At 40.5% G+C, this 21,167-nt stretch overlaps 1 protein-coding gene across 1 annotated transcript in view; it reads right to left on the bottom strand.

The window, feature by feature from the left end:
- The window catches only part of COL4A6 (collagen type IV alpha 6 chain), a gene marked incomplete at its 3' end in the record, with an annotated part of 49,202 nt that extends 32,158 nt beyond the window's left edge, over window positions 1–17,044 (bottom strand). Inside the window, exons 1-11 of the mRNA XM_082004364.1 lie at window positions 17,000–17,044; window positions 11,064–11,180; window positions 8,479–8,547; window positions 7,010–7,045; window positions 6,527–6,589; window positions 5,842–5,877; window positions 5,662–5,703; window positions 4,694–4,786; window positions 3,590–3,643; window positions 2,127–2,186; window positions 1,140–1,184 (exon numbers count right to left, since the gene is read on the bottom strand). Coding sequence (XP_081860490.1) covers window positions 1,140–1,184; window positions 2,127–2,186; window positions 3,590–3,643; window positions 4,694–4,786; window positions 5,662–5,703; window positions 5,842–5,877; window positions 6,527–6,589; window positions 7,010–7,045; window positions 8,479–8,547; window positions 11,064–11,180; window positions 17,000–17,038 — 654 coding nt within the window. The 5' untranslated portion in view covers window positions 17,039–17,044. The remainder of the gene's footprint in view (window positions 1–1,139; window positions 1,185–2,126; window positions 2,187–3,589; window positions 3,644–4,693; window positions 4,787–5,661; window positions 5,704–5,841; window positions 5,878–6,526; window positions 6,590–7,009; window positions 7,046–8,478; window positions 8,548–11,063; window positions 11,181–16,999) is intronic.
- Between the last annotated feature and the right edge of the window lie 4,123 nt (window positions 17,045–21,167).

The raw sequence follows: 21,167 nt of genomic DNA, 5'->3' as shown, positions 1-21,167 counted from the left end.
ACCTAATTCATTTTCTTACCACACATTTGCAGAAAAAATAATGAAAGTGAAAACTGATGCATCAATTTCTCAGCATTCAGAAAACACCAGAGCTCCTTAAGTCTCCTTGTACTGTAAAGATGGTGAGAACTTGTGAGCAGGCATGAGGGTGTCCAGATCAAGAGGACACCTTGGAGTTCTCACAGAACTGTAGAAATTCCTGTGGAGTGAGTAGCCTAGAACATTATTTTCCTTGTCCCTCACGCTTTCCCTTCCACTCTGTTCCCCCTCCAACAAATTATTGGCACCAAGACATTTAAAGTGACACTGGGAGATCCAGCTCTCCAGCTATCCATTTCCTGGCAGCATTTTCAGGGACATGAAAATTCCTCTTCTGGGTGTGTGACTGGGAATCTACACAGAAGTGATCTACCCTACTGGGTAACATATTCAACCTGGCCCAGTATTCATTGCAAATCCCACTGCCACTGCAGACAAAATGGGATACCCCACGAGCTCTGGAGCGGGGAACCTTAACTGGAAACCTTGCCTGTGATTCTGAAGTCTTGGACAGCTGTAGGCCCCAATATAGCCTATACACAGTATTGTTAAGAAACTTGCCATAAAGGCCTTGTTTTTAATTATATAATTTTAACATATAGATATGAATTAGATTATATTGGAGATACCATCACCTTCAGTATATCTTGAAAAGGACATACATAAAACAAAATATACAAGAAAGTGACTGAAATCTAGGCTGCAAAATAAAAATTGTATTTCTGAAAGTTGCTTTCTTGAACAACTTCCGCTGCTCTACCTCCAAGTGGAAGTGCTTTAACACGTTTTCAGTCACTTGATCACCTGGACATTTCTACCCCAGAAAGGGGAAAAGTGGGAAGAGTTGATTGTTCCAGGAGGGAACATACAATTTCATATCTGTGGAGGTGGTCCTCTGAATATATAGGGATAACTAGAAAGACAGTTAAAGGGATCTAGAGTTTTACACAGACTTTCTAGTTAGCTCTCACCAGTTTAATAAGGCAGGTGCATTCATCCATCAGAGAACTTGGTGCCACTAGATAAGGAAGTCAGCAGATCTTAAGCAGTTACATGACTTCTGTAATTGTAAGTACAGTAAAAAGTAAAAGAAATTTCACCTTTCTCCCTGGAATCCCATTAGATCCATCCAGTCCCAAAAGACCCTACAACAGCAAAAACACATTAACAAAAAAACATTATCAGAGGTTCCATCTCAGTCTGGTTTCAGTATATCAGGCTCCAAATATCTCAGCATCAAAGAATGAAAAGGTAGAACTTTCAGAAGGAGATGCTACCACTGATTGTCCATATCTCCCAAATATTAACAATCATAATTGAAAGAATTCAGCAGAATAGCTGATAAAAGAAGTCTTATCTTCTTTAGCCATTGTCTTTCTGATCTATGGGTCAAGTTAAATAAGTCATGGTGTCTCAACTAACTAGGAAGTTAGGTAGGTAATTTGTAATTATAAAGACATGAAACTTAATGCAACCAAGACTTTCTATCTTGACATTTTATTCTGCATATGCAGAACAGAATGCCTTGGTCTTCCTGTTGTGTATAAGCACATCTCTGCAGGGTCATGGTGGTTTGAAGACCCTATGTCTGGTGTGTGATGGAGCATGCTGTTAACTCCCACATTCACTGACGAGTTAGACCAACATCTATTGCCAGCTTGCCCATGTCTTCCCCAAATATCTATCTGTGTTCTCCCATGGCTGGTTTTGGCACTGGTTAAGAGGTCCCTAGAGGCCCTGCAAGGCCTCTTTATTATCTTCATTTGGTCCTCCCGCAAGCTTCCCTTTTCTGTAAAGCTTTCAAAAAAAACCTGGAAAAACACAGGCCCCTGTCAAGATCTCTACTAAATACTTCTGTATGATTTTCTCGGACTGCCTTGTCTATATACATCTTTCATTTCACCTTTAATCTAAGACTTTACTGAGATAAGAACTATCCATTGGTTCTGTTGTTGCATGGCGCTGGCTATTATGGGACCCAGTCCTGTGTGTGAGACTCCTCCATGCTTTGGGAATGCTTCTAGTGATGAAAGGCCCAATTCATGTGTTTGAGAACAGGCATTTAAGGACTTTGTAAAGTTACCTACCCTGCCACCCGGTAAGCCAGGCACACCTTTTTCTCCTTTTTCTCCAACACCTCCAAAGCCCTGAGGAAAAATGTCAACATTAAATCTGTGATATGTTTGGAATTGAATAGCGCAGCCCTAAGACAAAATGAGCACAAGCCCATTTATTAATATGCAGTACAACAGAGAAACAAGGGAAACTGACTGTTTCCACTGTGACTCTTTTGCCCCAAAAAGAAAACCGGTACCAACCAGACTTGGCAGTACGTGCAGTACATTATCTTCTTCATTCCCCATGGCTTCCACCCATTTAAACCATGGCACATCTCTCAGTAGCAAATGCAAGTATCCCATGCTATAAACAGCAAAGGCCGGCCACTGCTACTCTGGATTGTATTCTACATTTAGAAACTATTTCAAATCTCATTTCTTAACAGTGGCAGCTCAAGGGAGTGCTCAGAGCATCCTTTTTCATTTCTAAAGCCTAAGAATGACACAAAACTAGCATTTTCACGCTCAACATTTGGGAATGTTTGGTGGTTTTCCCAGTCAGCAAGAAATATTAAATCAAGAGATAGAACACCAGGATTTAATTTCAGCAAGAGTTACAGTAGTTAAGCAATTTTCAGGCTTCAATCTTGAAATATCTTATGGTTGTGGTTAAGTTCACACATATGTTCAACCCCATCAGCTTTAATAGGCCTCTTGTGATGCATAAATCTCAACATGCACATAATGGAACACGCCCAGAAAGGCTAATAACAAACTATGCTTCATGTACAGTTTCTCTTTGCACGTCTTTCTACTAAGAACATCTGTACGTTGAAGAAACTGGCAAACAATCTTGCTAGTCGGAAGTTCCACAAAATATTTATTCCCTAAACTTATCAAAATAACCTGTGTTTACAAAAGGTTATAAACTGGGAAATAGCTTTCTGGAATCCAGGGATAAATTGTTGTTCTTGATTCATACAGAGAAATGCTACACATTCCTGAGTTTATGAGCACTAATTTTAAACAGCCCATTGTAAAACTAGATATGTATAGACAGACAGAAAGATCTGCACGTGCTTTACAACTTTAAAGTAAAATAACAGAAAATACATTTAGACATAATTAAAGGAAAAAAATGGGTTTAAAAAAAAAAATGGCTAGTGCTCTGTGAGACATCAAGAAACACTGCCATCAAGTGGCCAAGTAAAGGGTTTGTCTACTTGCAGGTCTGCACACTAGATGACACCTACTGAAATGATGGCTGCTTTGTAACGTCTATAGTAGGACAGCATTATCTTCTTTGTATCTCCAGGACAAAACACTATCAGATTACAGTTACATTCTTTAAAATGTCCACAAGACTTTTTGATCAGATTTGCAAAGTACTCTGGTGCCTAGAAACTCCTGTAGAGACCTCGTGAGCTATTCAGAGGGTGTTGAACCATTTAATCCGTATTGGGCACATATTAAAAACTCTCCTCTGTCCTTACCGGTATGCCAGGCAATCCTTTGTCTCCAGGGAATCCTTGAGGGCCTGGCTCACCCTGACAAGAGGAAGAGGTAAAGACAATAAATCACTGTGCCTGTGACAGCAAGTTTTTCCCCAATCTTCCCATCAGGCTCCTGACTCTTAAAGTAAGGCCTTGTAATTTGTTTGGCAGCAAGTATACTTGGTTTGTGTCATCATGTGCCAGATACAGTGTCTCTCAGCACAGTGCCAGTGCATGCAACAGATTGTTTGTGACCACCTCCCATGGCTTCAAAGACCACTACTTGGGAACTGTTGTTCTACTGTCCTCCACTGCTATAAGTCAAATGAGAAGCATTTCGTATCATCATCTAGGGTATTGGAACGTGCACAGTATTTCATGGAAAGCAGCAAAATAACACATGATGAGATAGCATAATGTCTTCACAATCCTGCTTACAAAATCAAGAGCAAGACACAAGTTTGAATCTCACCTCACACTAATGTAACTCCACCAAGTAAGACAATATCCTCTCATGACTTATGCAGGGGCTCAGGCAAGCTCAGACTGGGCTCCCAAACCAGCCTGCATAGGTCTCAGATTAATTCAGTACGCCTAAATTTCATGCGTGTAGAGAATCTTTAACATAAGATCCATACAGCTTTCAAAAAACAATGATGAGCTAAACATGTATCTCAGTAAATGCCAGGATAACAAAGTAAAGGAGAGAAATTTGATTATTTCAGAGTAGTGTGCATCATAGGTAAAACAAAAGAGATGGAGCTTTTTATTTATTTCTGTAAACAGATTTGGGTTTTTTGCTTCAGTTGACACAATTTCACATGTCCAACAGAAACAAACTGCAGTTCATTTATTTTTAGGATTAATGATGAAAACATTTAAATAGCTTTCAGATTTCTTCTTCTGAGAGATATGCATTCTCCAGCGGTCCACAATGCTCTGAGCTAAGAATATTTTCATTCAATAGCCACCTGGCAGATTAAGCTAGTACAGAAAATGATTCTGATTTGGAAATATCAACAGTCCTCACTGTCCAGTAACTTCATTCAGCCTTGAAAGAAGGAGCATGGGGAGGTGGAGGGTTTGTAAACTGAATTTACAGACCTTTTCTCCTTGCTTCCCTTTTGGAAATCCCATGAATTCCAGTATTCCAGTGGATGGTGGGGGACCTGGAGGGCCAGGCAGCCCTACATCGCCCTGTTGGCAAAAGAGGAAGCTATGAACATAGGCAGAACTTGGTTGACTTCCTATGAAAGTGGCTTGCAAATCAGAAAAAAGCCACTCTAATTATATTCCATGTACATAATATCTGTGTGCCTGAATGCTGGCACAGGAGTTTGGTCACGGAAGTCAAAAGATCAGACTGAAAATTAAGATGAACAAAATGCATTAAATCTGTTTCAGAAAAGCTGTGGATATAAAACATGGCAAAGGGAAAAAAAAAAAAAAAGGCTCAGTTTTTGAATCAACAGGAAAACATTCCAGAAAACGCTTGGGCAGAAATATGAAACAAAAGAAGACAAGAAACAATTAGAAATGCAGAATGCTGAGAACCAATTTTAACAGCAGCAGAATCAAGTCCCAAATTGAGAACTTCAAGAAGCCCCATTACTCCAGTGTAAATTCTCACACAGACCGCAGGACACCCATTTAGGATAGTGAGATTATAAATTACACTTCAGTTGATCCAAATAATATTATAAAAGCCAAAAAGAATGAAGTCAGTAGAATAATTCAGTACAAGAGGTGAGGGTTCAAAGAAACTGAAAGACAGAGATTCAAAAGATGTTTAAGGACCTCATGTCCCAATAACCTTGAAAATACTGTACAGAATTGAGATTTTCCCCTTCCCCCATTCATCCAGAAAAAGCTCCCATTCTTTTTTTGTGTACAAAGAGATAAGGAACCAGCAAGACTCTTTAGTATTTGGACTGTTAATCAGCCCAAGAGGAGAAAAGAAAAAGGAAAAGAGGAAAATGCTAGAACCCAGCCACTTTCTAGAGGATTGAGCTATGAGGGAACAGTAGAGTATTATTTCATGCTCTTTCTGTAACAGAACAAGTTTCACCTACTTTTTCTCCTTTCTCTCCTTGAAAGCCTAATCCCATGTTACCCTAGGAGAGGAAAAAAACTAATGATGAACGAATAATAAAACAACAGCAACAACAGCATCACTATTGTCTAGGCCCACAGCACTGTTATAAAAGCCAACGATCAGGTGCAGAAAGAAGGCAGGAAAAGTAAGTACTTACTTTTGGACCTGGTGGCCCAGGGGGACCCATTGGACCCTAAATGTGAACAAGATCAAGATTTTATTTCTTTTGACTTAATTAGGATGCACACAATTGGAGCAATACTGGGATCTGCAGTGGTACCTGAAATTTCAACTCTTGCCCCCAAAGCAAAAGTAACTGATACACATGATTTTTCAAGTCTTCATATTGGTAACAGACAGCATAGCCCTTTGGTACTGTACTTAATTACCAGCAAACTTTTAAAAGCAACAAACATATAGTTCTTTTTTACCTCTGCCCAGTGGAAACTCTCTTGTAGTGTCTTGAAAAAGCAACTCTTTAGCGTATTTCATAATGACAAAAGCTCCAGACTTGCTGAGATCAGCATATTCCCTCCAGTCCCAAGAGGAAGAAGTGCTCAGAATTGTGTAATGTAGTGTTCGTAGACAGCACTCTAGGGCTTTGCTGGAGCCCTCATTCATGATTGCTGCTCTGAACACTGCTCCAAAAAGAAGCCTTCCCTCTTGTGATTAGATTAAACTATCTAAGTTCAAGTATTCTATGCTTAGAGTCAGCTGTGCTAGGTCCTTTTAGATGCACAAACACTTTTGCTCATTGTCATGACACAAATACAGACAAGGAGGGAAAACTGCCAACATTTTGAACTGTTCTATCAACAAGGGAAACAGTTGAGGTCTCTTACCTGCAAGCCTGGCAATCCTATAGGTCCTGCAGAACCTATTGGACCTGGAAAACCTTTTGGGCCCTGTAAGAACACAGGACAAATACTGAATGTATGCACTTACCCCATCAAATCCCAAGCAAAGACGAAGTAAGTCTCAGGAAACATTAAATAATATCCCCTAACTAAGTATGCCAATTTAAGTACTATAACAATGCATTTCATATTATTAGATGTATTTTGAAAATCAAAGTTACAGAGTTCAATGGTAAAAGGGAGTTTGATTTGAAAAAGGAAAAGCGAACCAGATAATAGCAAATTCTGACTTCTACCATAATGTGGATCAACTCATACCATTCCAAAGCTGGAATTGCTCAAGCTACTGGTATCACACACATCAATACATGGCCTGCTAATTTGAAAAGTGTCCTTGAGAACTAATACAAGAAAAATAACCTACTTAATATTCTTTAAAATCATTATGCACCAAATTAAATAACTTACAGAAATTCCATCCAATCCGGGAAGACCATTTTCTCCCTAAAAATTATAAATGCATTAGTAAAAATTACACTATGTTATTGCAACAAACTATAAGGAACATTAAGTTTTGTATAAATAGAAATATTTTCTATTATTTATATTTTAACACTTGTGCTTCCATATTTAAATTGAGTAATGGAGAGATTCCAAAACTCTGGAGAAATTACAACCATTTTATTTATGGGTAACAAAAGAAACTGAAGTAGTATGAAGAAAAATTGTATTAATTGTAAAAACACTGGAAAATACAATATAAAAACTTTAATTACAAAACCGCTATAAAATATGTAAAAGTATATAACTATTATATCACTTTATCTGTATTTCCCATAAATACTGAAGTAAATAAATAAAGATCTATTTGACTTTTACCAACTTAGGAGTGTACATAGTGTGGGTAGAATTTTAGAAAAGTTCTTCATTTTGACCAACAAAGACAGCGTGAGGAGCCTTACATGACAAAATAAATTTCTTAGTATTTTCAATACTTATGAAGCCTGAGGCTGCTAAATATTGCTGAATTCAGTACCACAAGAGGTACTGAATCCTTTGTAGATTTATTCCAAACCTAGTACTTTTATCAAAAATCAAAACCATGATAAGCTGGTGAGTGTTTGTTTCAAGGCAACACAGAACCAAACCTTCTACGTAAGCATATTCAAGAACCTCTGCACTGTTCTGAACAATAAACTGAAATTGTCTATCCTTAGTTTGTATTTCCTGCACAGGAAGTAAAATTACAGACTTGATATAGACACTTCAGGGCGAGGTCCTTATTAAATAGAGAGAGTAAACCCCTGAATTCACAGCAGCAGTGAATTGAATACTATGAGTGGGACGCGGTATTCATGTATTTAAACTGAGAATATGACTGATTACTTACTAGTACCTCCCAGTACAAAAACCACTGGGAGGCAGCTGGGATCTCACAGCAGAAATCTTAACATGCATTTGCGAGTTTCCCGAGCTGTTATCTCAACAGACCTGGCACACGCAAAGATATCAGTTACAGAAAAGTTCCAAGCGTAGGTGAAGGGCCCCTCCTTTGCTTGCAATCTAGAAACATGTATGCTACCTCATATAAGTCAGGATAAGCTAACAAGAAATTCCTCACATCCATGGTTTGACACCACAAATGAATGGTGCTAGCTCTCCAGAGACCAGAAACTACACTGAACAGCGACAGGATGAGCAATGTCCCAGCATCCTGGTATGGGATGAACAAGATCTCTGCAAAGACCAAGCTATTCCAAGTTCTGAGAGTATTCTGTGTTGTCATTAATGAAGTTATTGTAAGTTCTTTTTCAGAGCTCTCCATTCAGACATACCCAGAATACCCATGTCTAACATCACGAGCAATCTAACCTGCAGCATCAGCCCTGCAACCTGTTTCTTGTACTGCGTTTTATCCCAGAGATGACAAGTCTTACCTTCATTCCTTTAAGACTGCCTTGAGCAAAAACAGGTTCTCCCTTAAGGCCCTTTGGACCAGGATGACCCTGATTAAAATAAAAAAAACCCGTAAAAAAATAAATTTCTGGAAAAAATACTGATTTAGTTTTGAAAGAATTTATATTCAGTATAATGAACAAGGCAAAGTCCTGGCTCCAGTAAATTGCAAAAGTACCACTGCAGCTTTGTCAAAGAAGCTGTGGTATTACGAGAATTTAAGACTTCCTGCGGCTTTAGAAAAACAAGGTTCTGCAAACATTTTCTCTGCTATTTTCCTGTTTATATTAGGTTCCCTTTTATTTTAGGCCTTTGACAACTTTTAAGATCCTATTTGAATGTCTGACATGCTGTAACCCTCCTGTTCATATACATATCAGTGCCATCCAGAGGGATCTTGACAGGCTAGGAAGGTGGGCATATGCAAACCTCATGAAGTCCAACAAGGCCAAGTGCAAGGTCCAGCACCTGAGTTAGGGCGATCCCAAACATGGATTCAGGCTGAGTGATGAGTGGATTGTGGAGAACAACTTGGGGGTACTGGGGGATGAAAAACTGAATGAGTCGTCAATGTGCGCTCGCAGCCCAGGCAGCCAACCGTATCCTGGGCTGCATCCAAAGCGGCATGGCCAGCAGGGCCAAGGGAGGTGATTCTGCCCCTCTACTCCGCTCTCGTGAGACCCCACCTGGAGTACTGTGTTCAGCTGTGGGGCCCCCACATAAAAAAGACATGGAACTGTTGGAGCAAGTCCAGAGGAGGCCACAAAGATGATCGAGGGGCTGGAGCCCCTCCCCTTTGAGGGCAGGCTGAGAGTGTTGGGGTGCTTTAGCCTGGAGAAAAGAAGGCTCTGGGAGGACCTTACAGCAACCTTCCAGTACTTAAAAGGGACCTACAGGAAAGATGGGGAGGAACTCTTTATCAGGGAATGTAGTGATAGGACAAGAGGTAATGGTTTTAAACCAAAAGAGGATAGATTTAGATTAGATATTAGGAAGAAATTCTTTATTGTGAGGGTAGTGAGACACTGGAAGAGGCTGCCCACAGAAGTTGTGGATGCCCCCTCCCTGGAAGTGTTGAAGGTCAGGCTGAATGGGGCTTTCAGCAACCTGGTCTAGTGGAAGGTGTCCCTGCCCATAGCAGGTGGTTGGGACTAAATCATCTTTAAGGTCCCTTCCAACAACAAACGATTCTATGATTTGATCTCCTGTTTAACACTGTAAATCAGCAAATTTTGTTTACAATCAATGAGAGAAAAAAACTGGTAGACTGCATGAATCTTCTGAAAAAGCTGCCATAATAGTGCTAGATTTACCCAATTTATTTTAATTTTGATCATTCCGTCCAATTTATCTAAGGTGATTTCATTTAATTGCCAACTTAATTTGAGAAGGGTTGGCTGATCCAAGCAACTTTCCTTGCCAAAAAAGTAATCCTACAAGCATTACAAAATAGAAATTTGAGCAGCAGGTATGAGTAAATCAGTTACTTTAGAAAGCAGTACTTTCATTTGACCTTATTCCTTCAGTATTTTTCAACATCATATGAATTTCAAGTCTGGATGACATGTAAAGATGTCTTAGCACAGTTTAGAAATGCTGAAACAAATGGCACTATTTACATCCACCAGCTGTATTTTCTTCCTCCTCTTCATGTATATGTGCAAAGGAGTGCCATTACATGTACGATTAGTCACACAACCTGTGTTTGCAAGATCAGGCTTAGAATGTGAACAAATATTCAAATATTTGTCAAATATTTTAATATCAAGTCAAATATTATTTGCTTACACTTCAAAAATAACATACTTTTATAAAAGACTAATTCCCAAAAGCATTTAGGAGTGGAGTTCTTATAACTAATCCTTACCCACTCAAAACAGACTGTAGAGCATGACCCAGCTACCTTAACCTCATCTACAGTCAATGCAGAAAAATGGGCATCTCCAAAGACAATTCATCCTGAAAGGCAGAGGTGAAGGTAGAAGTGCTCTTGCAAGTACCACTCTCTGTAAGAGGGAAGTCCAGATGAATAGATCAGACACCTAACTTTAAGGTGTCCAATGCAGGCTAGATAAAACTCCAACCTGGTAGAAAAGTGTTTTCAAAAGTAAAACACATACCCTGGAAAGTAAATCCTATTGACACTCAGTGAGACTGAAGCTTTTGGCTATCTTAAGACCTGAAGGAAGGCATCCAGTATTTGATGCATAGATTTGAACATGTCATAACATCTTTCCTGAATCAGCATCCACTAACTTGAAACGTGCCAGGTGGAAGATGTTTGACACTTCGTGGTTCTTAAAAACTTCACTGTGGTTTCTCCTGAGTTAGCTTGAATACTGCCAGTGACAATGGTTTAACTTGATGTGGGAGCATACTGCATTGACAGGATCTTAATTTTATCCTCAGAGTGGAACTTCAGTAAGAAAATGATACTGAGCTCTAACAATGCTAATAAACTTAGGGTTATTAGGGTTCTTCCTAAGGAGTTACTTTTCCAACAATGGCATGAAAAGCAAATCCTGGCTTAGTGACTACAAAACATCATATTTGAGTTGGGACATACAGGCAGCCCAGGTAGGCCAGGAAACCCATCTGATCCAGAAACACCAGGACTCCCAGTGGTACCATTGCAGCCATCGAGGCCAGGCAGACCTCTAGGTCCAGATTGCCCAGGGTGACCCTGTGTAAACGGGAAAAAGAGAGAATGACTGACACAGTGCATTATTTTATTAGTAATACTGTCCCCAGAAAACTGATATCTTCCAAATGGCAACACAAAACAAACAACAACAAAAAAACCCACAACTCCCACTCAAGTTCAGTGTATGGCAGACTGCAACAGAACTAGCTGCTTCGGCCAGCATTGTTTATCCTCCCCAAAGCTTAAATCCTAGAACATTGGCTGCATTCATTTAATTACCTTTTTCTCCAAGGGATAATTTTTTGAAATACATAACTTGTGCATGAGTAGGTCCCGAAAGGGCAATACTCATCCCACAGCAATCTGAAATATACGGCATATAATACAGTGTAAAACAGCACACAAGGGTGCACCTGACATCAGGAATGGAAGCTGCTCATGTGAAAACAAGGGCAGAGGCGGACTCAACAATACTGAGCATTTATAATTCCAATCTGCTTAAAGTTTCAGTGACTTCTCTTCCTCTCCAGTGTGGATTCTTTCCTTTAATAGTTCAACAGATGTTACAGCTCCAGCATCAGGCCATTCAAGCAAAACAGCTTTTCTTGTTGTATTAAACTTAAAACCTTAGGTGAAGCAACTGGGAGAAAGACTTAATTAAACTAACAGCATTTAAAAGAAAGTATTTGTAATAGTCAATTATTAACCAAGCAGAGCAGAATACAATTGTACCTACTTCTGATTTCACACCTCTTTTGCCCTGGTAAAGCTCTATTAATTTGACTGGAGTTTACTCAGCACAGTGCTGGTGCAAAGAAGATCAAAGTTTGAGACTTTAGTTACTTTTTCTTCAGTGTCATATGGGTATGTGTAGGCAAAACACAGAAAGGCAGAACCGTCAGTCACGCTACCTGGGTTTCAAGCAGCCCCTTATTCTATACTTTTCACAGAAATGAGTTCTGTGGCACTCAAAGACAGTGTTTTGTGGCAGGAAGAAAAAAGAAACTTATGGAGATAGTATCAATAACTGACAGTTCTCTCCCTCCCCTCTGTACACCCTGATCTTGACTCATCCCAAAAGTACTTTTGTTTGATCCCAAAGATTCATCCTTAAGATACGGCATTAAACAAGTTATGACTCACACTAGGAAAGTAAAAAAAATAAACATGGATAAAATGGAGATAAAGCAGAACATTAACAATCCTTCATGCCTGACACTTAAAACAAAACACATTTGTGTTGCTAAAGGTCTTTGCAGTCCAAGCCAATAGCATATGCTCTGACCAAGCTCAATGAGAACTTTGCAGTAATGTAAAGCCTTTTATCTAAGGATCTTAAGATGCCTTGCAAAAATGTGGGAATGCTATAATCTTCATTTTACGGATGAGAGGCTGGGGGCACACAGTAGCAGAGTGACTTTCCCAGGGATGCAGAGCAACTTAGGCCAATTACATAAATACTCAAGCTGATCACTGGTCTCAGCTGCTGCCAGGAGGGCCATCGCTCACTCCTGCTTACTCACACCTACCTCTTCCCTGTGCCACCATAAGCACAGCCAAAGCAGGAAACCCACACTGCAGAGAAATAACTGTTCTGTTTCTTAATGGGGTTAATTTTCAGCCAGATGAGTTCCTTGGTCCAGCTTATCTGGCAACTGCATTGCGATTTGTGCCAACAAAATGGAAAGAAGGGGAGAGAGCCCCGATCTGCTCTCTGCCAGCCAATCAGATGCAAACTGAATTAATGTAAAGTGTGTCTCCACTACAGGATCAAGGCAGATCACCCAGGGAAGTATAAATTTGAGATTAAACAAGGCCTCAGTACACGGAATGAAGTCATCCCAAAGCATTAGCAGGCACCGCTGCGTACATACTACCAGTTGCCCAGATGATTAAAGTCTGTCTGTCAAAACACTCACATGTGGTGTGCAAGCAGGGACTTGCCAGCCCCTGGTAAAGTGACAGGAAAAGGCTGAAGCACCAATTTATTGCCATTTATGTTTATCTCTCAGAAATTATTTCATTTGCTTCCCAAAGCTGGAATGAATCAGTGGCAACCCATGCTCCTCTGTCCACGTGGGATGTCATAGCCAAGAGCAGCAAGTCTCTGACGGGACAGGCTGTGACTGCAGAGGGAGGCCAGAGCGGTCAATGTCCACCAGGTCTTTCACTTTGTTTACGGCATCAAGAAAACCAGAAGCTATGTCAGACAAGTGCACGTGTATCTGGTTACAACATAAGGTGACCAGCTGCAGGGTTTAGTGAAGCTTAATGGCCAACATCTGCCCCTCAGAGCCAGACAATGGGAAGCCAAGCTGCTAAGCCTTTAGTGCTGGCCAAGAGCCAGCCCATGGCAGGCAGCTGACTGGTGGCCTCATGTCTTGGGAAATGCTTTGGGTGAGATCTCCTAACTCTTGGACCAACACAGTCTGTAAATGGCCCAAAGGATTTTGGTATCCTCTTAATGTGTGAGGAGGGCTCACAAAGAGAGGACATAAAGTGTGCTGACCACAGTGATTTCTTAGGTGTATTAAATAAATCTGTGGCCCTGTCACTTAATCCCATGGCATCCATGTCTGTGGTTCTGAGCCAAAGCTAGACGCAGACTGACACACATGCACACACATACACATGCAGTCTTTTTTGCTTTATGAAAAAAGTCCACAGGATTTGCTACTTTCTAGCTAATCTGCTATCAGAGTTCACAATGTCTTGTTTTAAGAACCCTACCTGAGGAGATACTAAGCACCCACAACTGTCCTTCTTGAGAGTTGTAAAGTTCTGGCTTAAATGAACCTTTTCCTCAGAGATTTAAAATACTGTTTTAAAGAGCTGTATTGACCTGAAAAACAGTGATTAATAGTTTCACTGATCTCATCTTCTGTAATTCCTGTTTTGGCAGATATGCCAATTCAACACACGCACCTCAATTGACTAAGGCAGAAGACTTTCACAGGCTTTACTTATACATGGCAGGGTGACTAGTTTATAAACCTGAGTTAAAACACAGGCTGGAGAGATGACTTGTGCTCTCTGTCCTCACAGAAGGAGGCATTCCCTGCGAGACAGATATGGAAACTTGAACTGTTCATCTAGGCCCTTGCTTTATCTGACTCTTGCTCGTACACTAACACTGTGATCACAAGGGGCCTCTTTTCTAAATCAAACAGCACCAAGGCGATCCCAACAGCAGAGCTCAACAAATATTTAAAAGCAGGGAAACAAATGCAATTTATTTAGGGTGAACACAAAACTAATTGAATAAGCAGTTTCATGGATTGCTACAGCAAAGTGGCCTTTTTACAGCCACTGCAAAGTGCTTGCGTTTGCCCTAGGAAGGTCGCAAAATAGAGAACTTTGCCTCTCCATGTAGCTCTAGCTTTCATGGTATAGACAAGGGCTCACTTCTCATAGATGTATTTCCTTCTAGAACTCCGTGGACAGTTCATGAAAAGCTCCCTACATCTCCCAGCTCCAGTTCCAGCCTTTGCCAGAGGTGTCCTTGAATTTTGTCCTATAGGAAAAAATAAACTTCCCGAGTATGGCTAAGGTTTTGAGCGTTTCTTCTACAGTGTGACACGAAAGACTAGCAATAAACACATGTAGCTGCTGTATTTACTAGGTTAAAGGGATTAGTCAGGCCAGCTGCAACAACATGATTTACTTGCCACCAGCATTCCCCAAGGGAACTCTGTGGAACACCACTTCCCTTAAGGTCAATAGTGGGATTCCCCTCTGAATCACAGCCTTGCAGTCCTTTGGCCATGACTAAAATATACCTGCCCACGCTCGCATACCTGCATACTACAAAGAATCTCTCTTCATATTTAGATGTTAATTCTTGTGCAGAGATAGCAATATCTTTTTCCTTCTCTCTTACATATATCAGTGCACACACGCTCTCTCCCCTTTGCTCTTAATTTTACACGTGCATATAACGTGCATATGTTCATATACATTTCACAACAGACCCAAGCTACTCCCTCTCCTGAAATGCAACTGGCAAAAGTATAAATATTTTCTCAAGCAGCAGTGGTTGCTATTTTCACCCTAGAATGGAAGTATTATCTCAATGGCCAGAATGTAAACAGTACGAACTAGTTTCCCTTCCCCCTTTTTCTGTCCCGCAGTTGTGGCACAGAAGAGCCACAGTGGTGAGCATTTTGCTGTTCGTGAGCAGCAAAATCTGCCTTTTTCCCATTCGCCCACCTGCAGAATGCTATAAAGCACACAGAGTAGATATGCATATGCTGGAGGCTTTGAATCCTCTCATCTACCTCCCCTACTCTCTCCTTGGAATGCCTGTCGCTGCCAACTACCTGGCAATGGCTGTTGCTGTATCTCTGCCTCCCCTCATTGTTGGGAATCCCCTTCCTCCAGAGCCTCATCTGAAAAAATACCCTGAGAACAGCATGTTCCCACAGTGTGTTCAATTAAATTAAGTATTATGGGAACAGCTTGTTCTCTTCAGAGCTAGAGAGTTGGCTGGTGGGAAAAGAAAAAAATAGCAGCAAGGGAGTAGAGCAGGAGAGAAAACAGGCAAGGATGAGCAGAAGGGGAGAGAAAGACAAGGGCCGGGAAGGAACTGGAATCAAGCAAGCTCATTTACAGGGCCAACTGTGCATTTTCAGCCAATCTATCAAAACAATTCAGTTTTTGATAGGAAGTAAGAAAACACAGCTCAACTGTTGGAGCTCTTGGCCAGCTGAGGAAGTAGGGAAGATGAGAAAGAGCACGAGTACAGTCTGAAGGCACAAGGATACAGAAGATGGAAAAATGTCATCAAGAAAAGAAAAAGAATTCTAATACCAGAAGGAGAAAGCAGGATGAGCTAAATGGTGTAGAGAGAGGAAGGAAGTTTGGAGCAACCTCTAAAGCTGGCCCAGCTAAAACCCCCCTGCGGTAAAGTGTCTGTAAGACATTTGTAAAAATCACTGAGTAATACCAAAGCAAAAGAAAGCTGGTCAAAACACTCTAGGCACACCATTTTTTGCATGGTAAAGGAAGCAACTGTCACTAGAACGTTCAACTTCTAAAGAATGAAAGAAACAAACAAAAAAGTTCCCGATGGTCAAGGAAAGTGGTTACCTACCTCTACCACCTGAAAATGCAGCAATTATCTCTTTCCTGTCTTAGGCTTCTGAAAGGCTCAGATCTAAACCAGAACTAGCACCTAGTGGAGAAGCAAGGATTCTCAGGAGAGCCTCAGCTGTAATCACTGTTTTCATTCACATCATGGCAGAAGACTGAGGGAAACTTGATAACAGCTATTACATACAAGAAGGCTACTACAAAGTAAAAGGGAACAATCTACTCTCTGTGTCCATGATGAGCAAGATGAGAACTAAGAGGTTTAAACTGCAGAAACAGACTGAAGTTAGGCATTAACAACGCTTTTCTAATGGAGAAGTTAGAGTCTCCATCATTACAAGGTTTTTAAGAATTTATTAGGAAACACATGCTAAAAATGGCCTGAAGCACAGCTGATCATGCTTGTTTGACTGAGGTCCCTTTCAATTCCATAAGTCTATGATTTTATGATACAGTGTTTTCTATACATGGTCCTGGGAGAACATGGTGCTGAAAGAAAAGCTTATCAATGATGCAGTGGATCCCCATGTAACTCAGGCTCACTTCTGGATACGTATCAGTTTCCTGTCATCCCACAATAGGATCCAAACCTCTTACAAAACAGCATGGAATCACCAGGTAGACTAACAAACACTGCCATTTCCCTCCAGAGAGAAGCACGCACTTGTGTGATATACTATGCATGTGCTAGGACAGCCTCATTGTGCTTATGTGCTTCTGGTTGTGACTAATGTACTGGTGATTTATATTTACATACGCAAACTTACTGGGATCCCGTTGATGCCTTGAAATCCAGGAACTCCCATTGGGCCCTGAAGAAAAAGAGTAGACATTATATTTCACTTCGTCCATCTGTGTATTTCAGTTACCTGTGAGATACTTTTTACTGCAACATTTTCGGTCTTGGACTTGAGCTTTCAAAACCAAAAGGAGCAAACTACCTCATGCAGATTCTCTCTGACCACAGGGGTCAGTGAAGATAGGAACTGAGCATCTGAGCTTGACTGGGTGCCAAGTGAGTGTTTCTGGAATGTTTTAAGCAGGCAATTTAAAGTAAAAATATAATCTCCTACTGCACATCTGGGGAAAACAAGATGCCAGGAAAATAAATAATCTAGTATAAACTTAACTCTGTGTCACACTTGACCTTTCAAGAGTTTCAACAGGACTTAACGGGTTTTTCTGTCTATACTTGGATAGCACCACCCAGAGATACGCAGACCACTGTATTAACTTCAGACCATCCCTGGCTGAGTTGCAAGTAATTGCCACTTTGTTGGTTCTACTGGTCTGCTCTGGATAGTAGCAAAACAAACTATGTAAGCAGAATATCCAGCCTAAACTGCTCTTGCTTTGGAAAGGTAAAATATATTGCTTCCACAAGGGATAAAGAGATAGAATCTTACCGCATGTTGGTGTCCATTTCAATTGATAGAAACAGCAGTTCTGGAGTACATAAGGGATTTTTTCAGTGCAAGGAAATTGCTTACAATTGTTAAAGGACAGTTCCTACCCTGGGTTTCTGTGTCTTCCAAAATCCGGGTTTAATGATTTCAGTGTTATCTGCTAGAATTATGAAAACACTATCACCCATATCGGCACTCAGTCCTTGCTTTGAATCCTCCATTGCCTTTCAGATGAATGCAACACCGAAGCAATGACTTTCACTGTCATCATTTTCAGTTTATTTGGTTCTTTGTCTTATGGGAAAGGCTGATTAGAACTCCAATGTGTTGACTAATATTAAATGAGAAGAGGGTGTAACTGCAGCATATGAAAGTACAATTGAGCTAGTCTTCATCTAGCTAGCAACACCTATCAGTAGCTGGAAAAATGTGGAAGACAAACTCTGCTCTGCAGGTACCTAAACAATCTGTCTTTTTCTTATTTGCACATGTGACCTGAACACTTGCATCAAGTAGACTGGTAAGATGCTCTGAGATAGTCCCAGAATGCAAGCCCTTGTCCCAGTGTCCCAGACTTCCTTCAGTTCTTAGAAACCAGGCATAGCACACAAGACTTCCTCTGTCTTTTAAGCTTTCAAGCTGTTGTCCTTGAAACATTCCTTTTGTTCAACCACATAGGTATGCGAGTAGGAATCTCATTCCAGTCCTTGCATCAGACAGTATCAGACTTCCCCGGTTTATAATCCATCACACAACCTCTGTCAGGCTCTGTGATGGGAGCTTATAGATCGCGCAGGCCTATGCGGTGGGACTCAATGAGTTCTCTGCATGCAACCCAAAACTCATTATGCAAACACATGCCTGGTGCACAATGTAAACTTTCCTTAGGTGAACTATCTACATGGATCCACTCTTTATTACTGCAAGTATTTTCTCATACTTCCATTCATTCTTTTGCCTAGCTCCAAACTCCTCTTTTGATACTTCCTTCCTAGGAAGAGACAGCAGAACAGATCTTACGCACATTAAGACATTTCTATGTTTGCTATCCTGCCCTTTCTTGCACATTGCATTCATCGACACCCACACTTTATGGCTTATTCCATTTAATATGACATGGTTTATAATATTCTTTCTACTATAAATAACTTTGCACCTGCAAAACTGAATTGCAGGTTTCATTTAGTACCCATTCCTTTTGATTTTCTAGACACCAACTCAGCATCTTCTACACAGGAACCAGCTCCTGGTCTCTCTGAATGTAGCGTGAATCCCTGGGCATGTGAAGTGAAAGACTACTTGCAACAGCAATACTCATTTGGCTATAGTTCATCTACCAGGATGGCTACAATGTTCAGCAGCTACAGGAACCGCATTCTCATTCAAAAATAAAAGCAGGGGATTCTCTAAAGATACTAATGAAATGCTGTTGTGTTGGGCTTATATCTTTGGGCACATAGTCCAAGATTATCTTTATTCATTCAAAAATGCACACAAGGCCATAAATCTATTGCACGGACAGAAAAGATGTCACTGTTGAGCCCACCTTGTCACCTTTCTGTCCAGCTGGTCCAGGGGGGCCCACTGCTCCTCTCTCACCTTTTGCTCCCGGCAAACCTTCTGGGCCAGTAAATCCAGGTGCCCCTATCGGTCCTTGAAGCCCAATTGGTCCTGGTCGACCCTAATATACAACAAAAAATAAGTCAGTCAATGCACCATGTTCAAAAACTGCTTTGCAATTACTCTATGCAACTCAACCTTTAATGCAATTTGATACCTCTCAGTGTAGTTAGGATATCCTAAAGTTTTTCCTGTACATTCTCAGATAAAGAGTTTTTAAAGGTTATTTCAGGTAAGTCATGAGTAATAGTAAGAAATCTCCTCTTTTTCCTAGAAGATGTATAACTACCCATATTGCTATAGGAAGGAAGAGGGGAAGAAAACAACAGTATTTTGAGATCAAACTGGCTGCTGCTTCTTGAGTTTGCACCTCTATTTCCAAGCTGCAAAGTGCAAAAAAGATTTTGCTTATGCTTTAGATCAAGCACAAGAAGAAGAAAACACAAGATGCAAGAAGTGCATGAGTCATATGCAGTCAGAGAGCACACTTTACAGTATTTGAGACCAGTACAATGGTTGGCTCAAGATTGGGATCCATTCCACTGTGCTCTCCTGGTTACCTTATAGTGGGGGTGTGGATTTTGATTTCTCGAGCACAAAAAGAAGGGTGCAATGACTGAGCATTGCCCGAAGATGGCAGCCTTTCCTACAACTGCAGAGATCCATATGTGACTGATGAACTTTCATTGTTCTATCACTACATGGATGTTCAGAGTAGTCTGGTACTCGTTTCTGAAACAAGCCAATGTTTAAAAAAATTTGCTATAGGTGCTCTGATTTTTTATTAACCTCTTGTCTGCTGAATGTTTAACACAGAGTTTTGTGTTAACATTTTTATACTTTTAACTTGGTTCATTTGAGAGAATCTGAAAGAGATCAGAGTCTAAGGTCCCAAAGTAGCAGTAGAAAATGGCAGTTTAGGGCTATGCTTTCTACTGGCAAGACAGTGGATTACAGGAAGTTATCCATGCGAAGAATCAAGGCTTACATTAAAAGATATAGAATGGAGGAGGAAGTTAACAAAAATAAATCCTCCTCCTTTCAATTCTCCTCTACACTCATGTCCATGGTAGCGTGTTTCCCTTCTATTTCCCCAACTCCTTAAAACAGCAGAAGGAATGCAGCTCCCTGCTGCAAGTGTTTTAGTAATCTCAGCTGGAGACATACAAAGTCCTGACTCCAGGCCTTGGCAGGTAAAAGACTTTACAGTTAATTTAAAAATGCATTTTTACATGTTAATAACCAAGTAAAGTGAAACAAACTGTAATTGATTTTAAAAATTCTTTTTCCAGGATTGTTTTTAGTGCCTGCTTAGGCTAAAACATTTCATCCCATATTCCGTGTTTCTTCACTACTGGAGCGGTTTTCTTTTAAAGTGCAGCAATTGCCCCGTGTCACTCTTTCTGTTGTGCTTGTTTCACCCTGGCCTTTTAACTGAGGTCAAGTGCGTGTTTTGTATTTCATACCTTTTCTGTCTAGACACTGTCCATACCCTACTTCCAGAGGCACTGACTCCCATCTGAAAAGGCTTTTCTGTTGCTTATTTTTAGTTTTATTCACTCTGGGCTAATTATTAGTGGAATCCTTTACATTGGGAACCATATGATCATAACATTAATTTCCAAATCTTCAGTGGTCCTTGGCAACCGTACACAACAAGGAACATGTTACGAAAATCATATTCTTGGTCTCAATTTCAGTCTCAGTTTTAACTTTTTAATTTCCCATAGTCACAAGCTATTCAGAGTCTTACAGGCAACATCTCGCTTACAAGACATGGGTTGCGGACTGTTTACCTCAAGGCAACACAGCACTGGAGAGACATACCCTAAAAATGAGCATATTACTGTTACAGCCAGCCACCACCCATAAAATCAACAGCATCCAAGAACCCACCAAGGTTTCTAGA

This window comes from Phaethon aethereus (assembly GCF_964289735.1).
Source record: "Phaethon aethereus genome assembly, chromosome: 10".
Taxonomy (NCBI): Eukaryota; Metazoa; Chordata; class Aves; order Phaethontiformes; family Phaethontidae; genus Phaethon; species Phaethon aethereus.
The sequence above is the reverse complement of the archived record's forward strand: the minus strand, read 5'-3'. Positions and strand labels throughout refer to the sequence as shown.